Source organism: Homalodisca vitripennis, chromosome 2, assembly GCF_021130785.1.
Source record: "Homalodisca vitripennis isolate AUS2020 chromosome 2, UT_GWSS_2.1, whole genome shotgun sequence".
Lineage (NCBI taxonomy): Eukaryota > Metazoa > Arthropoda > Insecta > Hemiptera > Cicadellidae > Homalodisca > Homalodisca vitripennis.
Window position 1 is genome coordinate 201,278,124 of NC_060208.1, and position 13,807 is coordinate 201,291,930.

Consider the following 13,807-nt stretch of genomic DNA (forward strand, 5'->3'; position numbering starts at 1 on the left):
GACAGGATGACGAACTTGAACTACTTAAAAAAGTGTCTAAAATAGAAGCATTCTTTACTCATTGAACCCCTAACTTTGAATGCCAAGATGACACAATAAAATCTTCGACTTCATTTAATTTTAGAAAAGAAGACTAGAGATACAAGCTGATCAGCCTTGCGTTAACATTAAACTGAATTATAACCCTGCGGTTCTTTGGAACTAGTGTACAATTACAGGCTGAGGTAACTTTACCAAATGAATTTTCTATCGTGTTACTTGGAATGTTAAGTTCAACTAAGTAGTTAAGCATGTTATTAAACATTGTTCAAAACCGAACATAATAGTAGAATTTTTATTATCTTTACGAGCAAAGTATATATAAAAATTTTAGGAGATAAATTAATGTTTAGCAAAGAAGATATAAAAATAACAGCAATGGCAACATAATTGACATTTAAAATCTAATACAACGTAACAACATTAATTAAAAAAATAATAATACAACTATTGTGACAATGAAAACACCATTTTTTTAAATTTGTAAATGTAGGTATTAATTTTTATAACACAAATATAACAGATGTATCACACACTTTCCAACCTGCTCAAAAAATGAAACTCTTTTTAGTTGATGTCTGATATCGTAGAAGAAGTAATGATTTTCACAGTCGATAGAGGGAGGAACAGTACTTTAGACAAGTTATCACTCAAAATTACTAAAAAAAGGAGTGTAGACAAGAAAGTCCCTGTGATCGAGTTCCGCTGGACAACCTGATGTCAAAAAATGAGGAGCTCAGGGCAGACAACTTCACTCTTTAGCAATTTTTGCAGGAAGGACACATCGAGTGCTTTCTGTATGTAGATAGTCCAAGCCGACAGAGTACCAATCTATGCCGGTGGTACAGTGCCATAACTGAAGCCAAGTTCCACTCCAGTAATACAAAGAAATCAGCCCAGAAGCCTGTTAAGTTGCTGAATGTGTACAATCTGGTACAGAAACTATACAGAACTGACATAATCCATCACAGATCTCAATATCAGCAAATTTCATTGCATTTACACTTATCTCAGTTCTAGCCAGTCTTATAAGTAACTCCAGTTTACGAGTCCCTCTAATATTAACGTTGTCAATATGGTAGACATGGTTTAGATCTGATGAAAGAGTAACACCAATGTCGCTTATCACATACTTGAAACGCCCGATAGTAAACCGTTACTGCTAAATGAAATATATATTAACTATAACGTCAGAATTAATGTTATCTATCGCTATTGATCATATAATAATTCAAGTTTATAAGAAACTAATTTTATCAATATTACCAATTACTTTTACCCGTCACAAACCAAGCAATTTAAGGTGTTGAGACCAGAAACTGGAGTCGAATATTTTTCAAATATAAATGGTACAAAGTTATGGGGCTGGATTTGTGCAGCTAGCCATATGTACTGCTGATACAAACTGCTGACTCCAGAGCTAGCTGCTGACTCCTCTCACACATGCCCTAGTCCTTTGTGATTGGTCACAGCCGCTGAGGCGATAACCATCGCGTCCAAAAATATAGGTAGGTAACATCTTGGTCTGCTCTCTATATAGTTAATGTAAGATTGATAAAACCATCTAAATTTAGTTTGTTTCTAAATTCTAAATTATTTAGCAATATAAACTTGCCAATAAATAAAATCCAACTAATATTATTAAGGGGAGCTGGGAGGTTTTAATGACTAAAATATTCATTTTTGTTTTTTTATATTATAAATTTCACGTAACTCCTCAACAAGAAAATATACAACACTATATACGTTTTGTGTATGTTTGATATCGTAAAAATAATTTTTAGTTATATTGCACTCAATTCCAGAGGTTTTGCTAATACCAGTGGCTACATCATTAACGGTGTGACTTCTACTGTATCTGTTACTATACGAATAAAACAAATAGTTTTATTTTATGTATTTATTTATAAGAACTTCCTAAAGAATGAACTTTTATAGACCACACACGGTCTCCACGGCAAGACCCAAAATTCAAAAGAGAGTTTCAACGCTGCAATATGGCAGAAGTAGCCGGAAATGTTTGTTGTAGGTATTAAATCATAGGAGTTTATGACGCTATCATATGTTTTAATGAAGGATCAGTGGGCAAATTAATGTGTTTGATAGGCTAAATATCACGTCAAGAAAGTTCACGCTTCGTGAATCTAGTCTTCTAAGCTTTTAGTTCAATAATTCGACGCCACTCCACTGTCAGAAAATGTCAGCGAGGAGAATAAAAAGAATATATAGAAGGAAACTAAAAATAAAAAGAAGAGTTACAAGTTGTATATACACTGGCAAAGTATCGTTACTCTATGGGCTGGGCAATAACCTCTCACTTTAGCCTCCCTCCGTCTTACTCTTAGGTGATATTGAGAGGACTGTGTTTGAATGGAACATAGAAATTTTTAAGGTTGATTCCTGGCATTTGTACACTACTTTGTGTATTTTCTAAATCCTCCTTGTAAATATAATTAAAATATGGCAAGTTCGCTTAGCGGAATGTTTTTCAGGGCAATACAAGTGGGTGTCTACCATACTTTTAATTTCGTTATAATATATATTTTAAATATTTAATAACCTAAATGTTAAATTGAAAATAGGTTCAAGAGTAGACTAATCAGCAGAGACGACTTTTAAATTACTGTCGTTACGTTATATGTTCCCAAAATTTGATGAGTTGGTTAATTTAGTGTATATTAAATGGAATAAACAGAATTGGGCTTAACAATATTTCAGGAATCACACCATAGCTAAATATAAAATGAGTGGTTTACTAGTTTTTTAAATAGTAACTGGATTGACCTATATAATTTGAGCCTGTAATTAAATATATTGTTAGGTTGGTTATTTTAAACCAAAATTATTGTATGGCATAACTTTATAAAATACTAATTTAGCTATACAAAAGGCTAGTCACTTGGATTGTACATTTCTTTATACAGGTTTTAAATAGTAATTCTATGAACAGACTACTAAAAATGTTTCTATGGAATACTACCTTTCAGAACCATAATTCTGTGCTTTTATTGCAATCAAAGTTTAATTGAATGTAAATTATCCTTATTTCCCTCAATAATGTACTTTACATTTCATAATAATAATATTATTACCTGTAAACCATCTTTATTGAGACTACTAATTTACTTTTGGCTTGCATTATTACATCATTAGTTATCAGACTTTGAGGCTGCTATTTTCAAAAGAATAGTCCTTTTTAAATCGTATTTGTGGTAATGGACTGCAGTATAATAAGTGACCACCACGGCAATCGAATCATCGATATTCATGATTAGGCTATCAAATAATTAATATTCATGATTAGGCCTATCTAAAATCACTTAAAACAAAATTTTGAACCAAATTACTTTATAGGTATTTCAAATTAGAGTAATACTACAGTTTGTCTGTTTTTATATCTTAAAAGTAACAAATAGGTATTTAAGATAATAGAAAATAATTATACTTTCGTTATATTATTATTATATCTATATTTAAGTAGCTATTTACATGGTAAACATGTTTGACAGCATTTAAAAAAGGTTCGAATGGATTATCACAAACAATCATTACTTCTTGTTGATACATATATTCTGCAAAATATTGGCAATGCAATCAGGCAGAGGAGTGCCTATTGGAGGGTTTTATACCGACCCCTTCCTCCCAACCAGCAAACTAATGCCTTTAATTAGTCTCCAACTATCCAATCAAAAGGCCAGAGAAACTCTTCAACCCCTATTGTAATCCCTTTAACAAAGTAGACTACCAGAAAAACCTGCTGTCTTACTGTATCAGTCCTACATCCATGAACCCTTTCTTAAAAAACTTACGTTATTTATTTTACCTAATTTTTGACATCACTAATTAAATCCAAAAATATTTTCGTATATATTTTCTCCTTCAATATTTAGTAGTAAATTAGTACTTTGGGATTATACCGACCACACCAGTATGAAGAACACAAAAATATAAATTTATAGAAACAAACATGATAGAATGAAAAAACAACTCTTTAATAATTACAAACTTACAAGCATTTCCAGGTATTGTGATTAGTATTGTTGTCGCTGTTATCTTATCTTTCTCGAGAATCCCGATTACGGCAGGCCGCGCGGCATCACATGATTATTTAAGTTTTTGTACGGTACATAATTGCCTTTCCATTACAATTCAATTTATATTTCTGATCAGCCCCTCTAGAATTTGATATTGTACTGATAGGTACTATCTCGAGGGATGTTTTTCTTTCATTGACATTTCTCTTCGGCGCTGATGGCCGGAGGCACTCGCATTGTGGGTGGCGGAGTGTGATCAAGAATAAAAACAAGTTTTGAGTGTTTTTTTCAATAAAGAGTTTAGTTTTTGTTTGGTAATGTTTGTTTTTGTTGAATTTTTGTGTTTGGAGAAATGTAGGGGTAAAGCACAGAAGTACAACAAAGCGACGCACCAGATGAACGGGCGGAGAGACTCTGCAATCACGTTATCTACTAGACCGCTCGACTTTGACCTCTGTCTGAGGATGGGGAGGGGTTTGCGATAAGATAATTCCTGTTTTATATTGACGAAATATTGTTCTACGCTAATCTAGTAATCAGTAGAAGCAAAATGTCAAATAACGATTCATGTCTGGGTGTGGTTGGTATAATCCCAAAGTACCAGTAAATTTTAAATTGCCTATGTAGCAATTCTCCAAAGGAACCTACCACTTCTTTCCCTATTGGTTTATATTTGTGTTTATTTCCATAATACCTATGACCCATGTACCCTCTATTAGTCTTTCACAGTTATACTTTCTCTTTACAAGTTCTACTTCTACTACAACTCCTTCACCACCTAAAAATTCTTCATTTCCAAACTTGTAATCAAACCATGCAAAAAAACTAAAACAAAAGTCAATAAGCAATGGTATCTCTGCTCATACTGATGCCGTAAAAATTACCTGAAATAAGGGCCAGTCAATATCTTTTTTAGCCTCTGATTACATCTTAACCATAAACATTGGAATTATATCTACTTGATATACATCACGTAGATACAAGTCCGCACGTATATTGCATGTCTACTTGTGATTCAAGTAGGCATGTGCCTATTTCCATTTAAAATCATGGGGCTCCATCATATTACAGAGCTTTTTTTTCATAAGAAATTTATGGACCCTCTTATTTATTCTTCCACATTAGCCTAAAATATTTCAAGAGTTATTGAAATTATTGGAGCTATTCTATCAAATATTGTGGAATGTTGCAATGAAATTTGATTTATTTCCCTGGTAGGAACGTATACACACTTTCACTCTCTTGACTTAAGGACCTCAAAATACCGCTTTATAAACTTACGCTAAAAGTATGATTATTCAAAAATGGATCAGGATATAGAATATCTTTCAGTGACCAATGTTTGTCTCAGAAGTGTTTGGTATACCACTTAAAAAGGGTATGTCTATGATGTTCCAGTTATTTTGCAAGAAATTGTGTGCGAAACTGCTGGTAATTGTTAGTGGTATATAAATTTAATTTTTTATATATATATATGTGTGCTAGTAATAAAGTACACCTACATTTTAAAACTTGAACAATAGTAACACTTTAATATCAATTTTCAGACAGTGAAACCCCATGTTCCCCTGATAAAGTTTAGAAAAGGAGGACACAGAGTTCCAGAAGGTGAGCAAAAGTGAAATTATATTCTTTTGGTAAAATAATTAAAAAATTTGATTATAATTCTTCAGTGCAGTTATAGTAGACCTCAGCCTACAAATCCATGAAACGTTTAATAATTCTTAATAACATTGAAAATGTACTGTATTTTATAACTTCTTGAGAACTAACTATATATTGCAATGATCTTGAGTTTTGCTTCTTATGGTGTTGGGCACGTGTCCCAATCAGTTCTTGGTGTGTTCAGTTCATTTCCTGGAACAGCTCTTAATGACATGCTGTTCTGGGAGAACATTGCACAGTATTTCAGGCTGAAATCCACGCTATTTTGGCTTTCACCAAGATAGCATTGACTAGGAACTATGCTGATCAATGGTTAGTAATACTATTTCATAGCTAAATCACTCTTTAACTTGACAGAATTTACTTCAATGCTTGAATGGAAATGCTTTTAGACTTATTTTTTCTAGTTAGTCTTAACTCAGTGCACCTCAGTTGGATTCCAGAACATGCCAGTTTAAAGGTAAGGAACTCGCTGATGAATTGATGAGAAATGGCTCAAAGAAAAATGTTCTTGGATCTGAACTGGTTTCTTGTATAAGCGAGTCAGCTGATTACCAAGTCATTGTAATGGTTCTGACAGTGCCAGAAATGGTTGTGAGATCAGCACTGTCATTTGTGGCAAATTGGCTAAACAAAGGCCTTTTGGTACAGGTAATTTCTATTATTATTGGACACGATCAATTCAGGAAACATATGCACTCGTTTATGACTCAATATTGAAGACCCTAGGTGTGAACTTTGTTATCAGTCAGAGGAGACTGCTAAACACATTATCTTAGATTGTGAGACGCTTGAGGTTAGGAAAAGAATCCTGTTTGGAACCTCACAGCCAGATGATGAATTCAATGGTAATATTGAGCAGAAGCTCTTGGATCATGTTGAAGGCATATCGGTAGTCGGCAGGCCCTACTTGCGGGAATCTTCCATGTTTGTAAAAGTCTCAGGTGTCTGCATTCATAGTTACACATTGTCCTGATTAAATTTTATCTTTCATGAGATATTCTTCAAATTAGACTTGCAGTTTGGATAAGTGGTTGATGATTGATTTTCGTACAGTGGTTAGTTCAAAGAAGGAAAATTTTTACCTTATAAGATTGTTTTCCCTCTGTAGAAGGTAATAGACAACTTGTATTCAGATCCAGTGTTAGAGCTGTTGCCTTTTTACTCTTTAGCGATTAGCAACAAATCATCAAAAAAATTGTCATAGTTAAAATTCAATAAAAATGCATTGTTATATTCTAAAAACAATAATTTTTCTTTCTTATTTAGACAGCTGCAGTACCGTTAGTGACGCTCTGTGACATCCTGGGGTGCCGTGGCACACTCTAGGACCTTCTGCCTTACACAACTTTACTCCATTTGGGTACAGGGTTGTGAGATCTCATTCGACTTATGAATTCATCCATATGCGTTGATAATTTTGTACAATTTATTTATTTTCTCCATAGAACATGTAGCGTAAAATGTTTTTCAACATTAATTATAATATCAGGACAACTTAACTTTTCACACAATTTTTGCTACACATATTATACTCTCAGTCTGTACTTGTAGATTAAATTTGTTTTATTCTAATTATTTTTATTCTTTAGTCCACTTAACTTATCAGTATTTATATACTGATAAGTTACAATATTCATTTATTACTTTTGTTGCCTTCATATTATTGTTAATTCCAGCTTGATGTTTTAGTATTGTTTATTAGTCTTCATTGTTTATAATGTGTTTTTATTGTTCAAACTGGCATCACTTACTATTAAGAAATAAATAAGTCAGTAAATTAAAAATGAAGCAAATTTATTTGCTAAAAACGTGTCAACAGGTGGATCTTTAAATGAGTCAAGAATCTTTGAATACTATTTTGAATAAACGTTTGCTTGAATACATGGATAAAATTAAAAAATAATGTAGGTATCACAGGGTATAAGCAGTTTATATATATTGTTTATATTAAAAATTATTATATATATATATATATATATATATATATATATATATATATATATAATTTCAATAAACATTGAACCACAAAAAGTACTTGCTCCGCCGGGAGTCGAACCCGGATCTCTCACTTGCCGGGTGAATGTGCTACCATTACACCACAGAGCGCTTACTTTTTCCGATTCAATTATTTTTATATTTGGCCGTATCTGTCACATATGCGTGACAGAATATAAATATAAATATATATATATATAAATAGTTTCTATCAAATATCTACTGTAAGTACTAGTGAAGTGAGTTGTCTGTAGCAGGTCACAGCTCGGGCCCTGCCGTTGTCCAAGCTTCAGCAGCAAGGGTTCCAGCCAAGGGGGAGGCTAAGGTGACTGTCAGACCCACAATAGAGGACTACCAACTGCCGCAGAGGTACCGCAGACTGCCGCTTGACGAGTCGGAGATTAATGCAATCAACGTATGTTGTTAGTTTACAATTTCTAATTGTCTATGGAAACAGAACTAGATTAACATTCTTGAAACTAAAAACTAGAATGAATTAGCATTATACAAAAAACCCCTAAGTACTACAGTAGAACCCCTCATATCCGACCTCGGGATATCCGACCATGTGACCAAACAAAGGCTGCCTATAGTCGACAAGTCTCAACGTGAAACATGACTCATCAGCGCTGTGCATTGTTTCTCTGTTAAACGGCCAGTTGCGTTCTGATTGTCAACGTAAACGTTGCTATACTTGACTGTTTTATTTTCGTGATTGTTTGTACAATCTTTGGTTTGTGATTGTGTAAAAAAACTGTGTTGTGCGATTAGTGAACGTTAGCTATGGCTACTCAAAAACGTAAGCGTGTGTGCGTTACCCTTAAACAAAAACTTGAAGTGCTCCAACGATTGGACCGTGGTGAGTCACTAGTAAAATTAGCCGCAGAGCTAGGGGTCGGCGTGACAACAGTTAAAGACTGGAGAAAAAAACCGTTAAAGACATCGAAACCTATTCTATGACCGTTGAAACGGAAAGATGCTCTTAAAAATCGGGAAAATGTTAAAAAAACCTAAGTTAGAACTCGTTGACGAAGCTCTTTGGATTTGGTTTTGCCAAGAACGGCGGAAAAGGGACTCCTTTGTCGGGGGCCTCTTGTAAAAGAAAAAGCCGTTAAAGCTGTTTGAAAAATTGGGAGGAGATGTTGAGACTTTCCAGGCAAGCGAAGGTTGGTTTCACCGCTGGAAGCTTCACCACGGCATTAGACATGTTGTTATTGCGGGTGAAAGTTGTCTGCTGATGACGATGCTGCAAAAGATTTTGTAGAAAAGTTTCAAAAGTTGGTGTGTCGGATAGTAATCTTGTAGCCGAACAAGTATATAACGTAGACGAGGACCGGACTTGAACTATAAAATGTTGCCAAAATCTACTCTTGCTTCTAAAAATGAGCCTGTTTTGGGTACAAAGCTAGCTAAGGATAGACTAAAAAATTGCTACGTGTAGCAACGCCAGTGGCAGTCACAAACTGCCGTTGTTTGTTATCGGCAAATCTAAGAAGCCGAGAGCTTTTAAAAATCTCAATACGTCAACACTCCCCGTGTATTACCGTAATCAATCCTCTGCCTGGATGGATTGTGCTCTTTTTAAAGAATGGTTCTTTCTTGAATTCGTGCCCGCTGTTAAAAAACACTTAAAATCAAAAAAACCTGCCACTTCGAGCTGTGTTGTTGCTGGATAATGCACCAAGCCATCCCGCCAGAGCATGAATTGAAGAAAGGCAACATAAAAGCAATGTTTTTTACCTCCACATGTCACCCCATTAATCCAGCCAATGGACCAAGGCGTAATCGAGTGGGTAAAAAGACGGGTACCGGAAAAAATATGTTGGGTCTCTTTTGGACAAAACAGAAGGAGGCTGCTCACTATTGGAGACCATGAAGATGTTAAACATAAAACACACCATCTATACCGCCGCTTCTGCATGGGGATGAAATCAAAGAGACAACTCTTCAAAAATCGTGGAAGAAAATTTGGCCATCATTAAAACAAAGCGATAGTGCTGATAAGGACGATGATGAGCCCACATCATCAATGGAAGTTGACCTTGAAGCTGAAGAAAACGACGTCGCAGAAACTCTTCAAGACCTGCAGGAACTGCAACACGGTGTCCAGGCTGCAGCTGACAGATGTGGAGGAATGGCTGACCGAAGCTGACATGGCTGAGTCTACAAATGAAGAACTCAATGATGACGAAATAGTTGCTGCAGTTCAAAGCGCAAATAATGAAGACAGCGACGCTGAAGAAAGAAGAAGTTGATCGTGATACTGGAGTGACCCATTCAGGAGGCTAAAGACGCATTTGACGTAGTGTTGAAATATTTGGAGCAGAACCGAGAGCTACACCTATGGACGTGTTGTGGGCAAAGAAATGGCGTGATTTTTCAGCTAAATCAAGATTGGGTAAATTGAAGCAAAAGAGTATTAAGGACTTATTCAATTCTACTGTACACACTGTATTGTGTAATTGTTTGCCTTTTTGATTAAAACAATACAGTACTGTATTTATAATATTTTTTGTTGTTACTGTAATATAAAAATGAAACTTTTCCATTTTATAAAAAAAAAAAACTGTTATTTTTTATTAAAATGTACTGAAAAATAATTTTGTATTAAATAATTTTGCATTGGATACAGTTCGTAATTACAATTAAGCAGCACTATGTGTATTGAGTGGGTATTTTGTACAGTTCTGTACTAATAGTTTAGTGCAATATACGGCTGCTTTTTTTACCGGAAAAACGTGTTTTATTATTCCTCGGCTTATCCGACCTTTTGGCCGTTCTGACCACGGCCCGGTTCCCGTGAGGGTTCGGATATGAGGGGTTCTACTGTATTGTAAACTTATTCACTTTAATACAAGTAATGACTCTCCAAAGTTTACATATTTTAAAAATGTCAGACAACTTTGTTTCATACACTGTTCATTCCTCTAGTACACTGAAACTATCAACTTATTACATGACATGAAGAATAATCAACTAACTGTATAAATTTATTACAAATATAGTATTTAATGACTTATTTCTTGGAAATGTAAAACAGTACCTTGCAACAATGCATTTTAAAACACTTCACTGGAGTAATATTTTAAAACAAATATACCTAAAATGGAAATAGTAGAATGAGGTAGCCAATGTATGGATCAATGATTCCTATATATCTAATTAATTGTAACATTATCTCTAATAGACAATAGTTTTATTAATATTATTTATTATGACAATTCCTGATGTACTACCTGTATAAAAAAATGGGAAATAAACATTGTGTCATTAAAGCCTATCATTCAGTAGGCTGACACAATTTCTTGTTTGTCTTCTGCGGGGATGTAAAAATTTCTTTTCTGTATGATGTCTGTTTGTCTAACTGTCCGTAGGACATCTTGAGAATAAAGTGAGCTTGGAAAGTGAAGCCTATTACATGATACAAGGTGTGGTGTAGTCCTACCTTATCATACAATGTGAATACTGTTACCTTAATAACTTGAATTGTTGCAATGAGAACTCGCTCAAGAATCACAGTACACTCGTGTTCTATTTGACATTGCAATATTTATGTTATGTTTTATTTGTTACTGAATATCTATAATATTTTCTAAAAAAAAGGTAATCCTCGTGAAATACTCATTAAAAAACTCGTGTTTTGAGATATTGTCAGTGATTATTTTTTAAATGGCCACCATCTTGAAATAGATAAATATAACATTTTCATTTTTAGTAGACAGTATTAATGTTAACATCCATCCAAAATGTTGTTTATTTATGTGCTGTAAAAATTTTAAATAAAAAATATTTTTCAAGAAAAATCATATACAGAAAGGGTACTAAAAACTTAAAATGCAACTAAAGTTATAAATGAGTTTATTATAATATATTATATAACTATAGAAGAAATACACTAAAATATGCAACAAGAGTTCTGAAACACCCTATGTGTTGACTCGATATACAATTTAATATTGATAACGATTGATTCACAAAAAGACCTGTTACAGATCTTGAATTCATCCTTGGGTCTCTTAATTAAAATTAATTAGTTCCATTTGATATATAGTTTTGTAGAGCATAGTTTCCTTGGTACAGTTAAAAGTTAATGTTACATCAATCATGTAATAACAAATATCCATAACAGTTGGAAGTCTCTCAAACTTTGTCAATATGTCAATAACAAAAAATGTCTAGATCTAATCTGAAGTTTAAATAATTCTATTTGCGGTTTTTGTTACTAGAATTCATTACTGCCAATATTCTACTCTCTTTTCACTGGAAAACTAACATAGTCGACTGTTTTATGTACAGAGTGGAGGTGCTTACTGACCGCTGCAAGATGGACACATAGAACAATCGTGTGGACTTGTATTGCAGGGTTCATCACCAAGTATTTACTATACACTATACAATTTGTTAGTTTATATTTATTAATAAATGTTATGTTTCAATATTGGGTTTCAATATTGTTTTTAACCTTATGTGAACCCTATGTTAAACCTTGTCATGCAATTACCATAATATATTTGGCAGATAGGACCTGTTCTTTACAGGTAGGTACTGCCAAATATCTTCCAGAAGATGTTCAAGAAATAGGTGTTTGCATAATTAGATAATTTTCGAATAGTTAAACGAATGTTCTAGTGATTGCAGTAAGTTATCTGCCAGTTTATTTTTTGTTCCCTGTTTTAATCTATAATCCCCAAATCTAGAGTGTTATAGACTCACCAATCGTTTAGTTGGATACAACAGTCATTGCTAGAACTCTGTAAATCAAACAATGACAAGTTTGGTTGCCTCATTGATTATTACTGGCCAATTCTCTCCTTGCAAAGGGCTCCCAGCTGACCTTTATTGGTGGATCAGAAGCCATTAAGTTGTTTTTGCGTATATGCTATAACAATGGGATCCAGTTCCACGAGGTCTCTTTGATTAATAAAACTTGAAAATTGGAAAGAACAACTTACTCTAAAACTGGCACAGCAAACACAAAAAGTTAGAAACTTTTGTAAAAATAATCACAATTATTCGTCACTGCAACATAAATGTCAAACATTTCATAGAATATGTCATGCTTCATTATCGAGTCAGATTTTTTGACTGAAGCTTGATATTTGTATAATAGCTAACTGTATGCTTCCTCAGGAGGATTCACTTCTGGCTGGTTTATACCTTCCAGTTGAACCTACCACTGGGCACAGCAAAACAATGTGTTCCTTAAATCGGAGCAACATTATGGATGTTCAAGAGCAGTAGATTACTAACTGCAAATGTCGAGATACTGGGGTGAAAGGGTAGATCGATAGGTGTAGTGTGGGGGATAACTGTTGGAGTTGGTGGGGCTCCCTGTGATAAAGGCAGTTGCTACCTAAACAACTAGTTGGGAGACAGATGGCATGCCACCCCTTCTTGCTTTGGAGAGGTTGGTTAAGAGCTGGCTTCCCCTTCTTCCAAGGAGATATGACAGATTAATGCCCAAAATTCTTTCTCATGGATCTCGACAGGAGGCAGCCACTACCAATCAAGAATATTCTGTCGTTCCGGTAGCAACGAAAAGGTCATTTTAGGACCAAGTGAAATTTCTAAGCTTCTAGTCCTATGAGAACAAAAAATACTGTATTTTTCAAAACATTTGTAATTGTTTTAGAGGATTGTATTGTATTGTTATTATATTCAATGTTTTATCGAGCAGTGAATATATCATTAAAATTCTTTCAAAAACATTATTATTTCTGTAGAATAACTCAGTCTCTTTCAATCATAACATAGAAATAATTGTTATGATAACACAGGCCAACGAAAAATTTTTTTGTGAAAACTTTTTTTACTTAATAGCTGATTTTTATAGATTTTTGTGTGCTGAATCCAAATCTGGCCTTAGTTTTTTTGTATCACCCATAGTTTTTCTGCAATTTGGGTTTTTATGTAGTATACATTTTTATGTAGTTTCTTATGTAGTATAAATACGGTATATGGTGAAATTAATGAAACACTATGTTACATCATAATTATGAATATATTAATACAATAGGTTACTTGAAAGAGTTATACATGTGGTATAATACAGGTTCCATTAGTCATCTGGG

General features: G+C 33.9%; 1 protein-coding gene across 2 annotated transcripts; it reads left to right on the forward strand.

Moving 5' to 3' along the window:
* The first annotated feature begins 2,357 nt into the window (after positions 1–2,357).
* On the forward strand, positions 2,358–12,174 carry LOC124355253 (28S ribosomal protein S36, mitochondrial). Of its 2 annotated transcripts, none has more exons than XM_046806300.1 (4): positions 2,358–2,541; positions 5,621–5,681; positions 7,994–8,151; positions 12,033–12,174. In XM_046806300.1, the coding sequence occupies exons 1-4, from the start codon at positions 2,500–2,502 to the stop codon at positions 12,048–12,050; spliced, it is 279 nt and encodes a 92-aa protein (XP_046662256.1). In that variant the 5' UTR covers positions 2,358–2,499; the 3' UTR covers positions 12,051–12,174. The 2 variants fall into 2 exon arrangements, with proteins under 2 accessions (XP_046662256.1, XP_046662255.1); XM_046806299.1 differs by having other exon boundaries at positions 2,359–2,541; positions 7,991–8,151.
* The last annotated feature ends 1,633 nt before the right edge of the window (positions 12,175–13,807 follow it).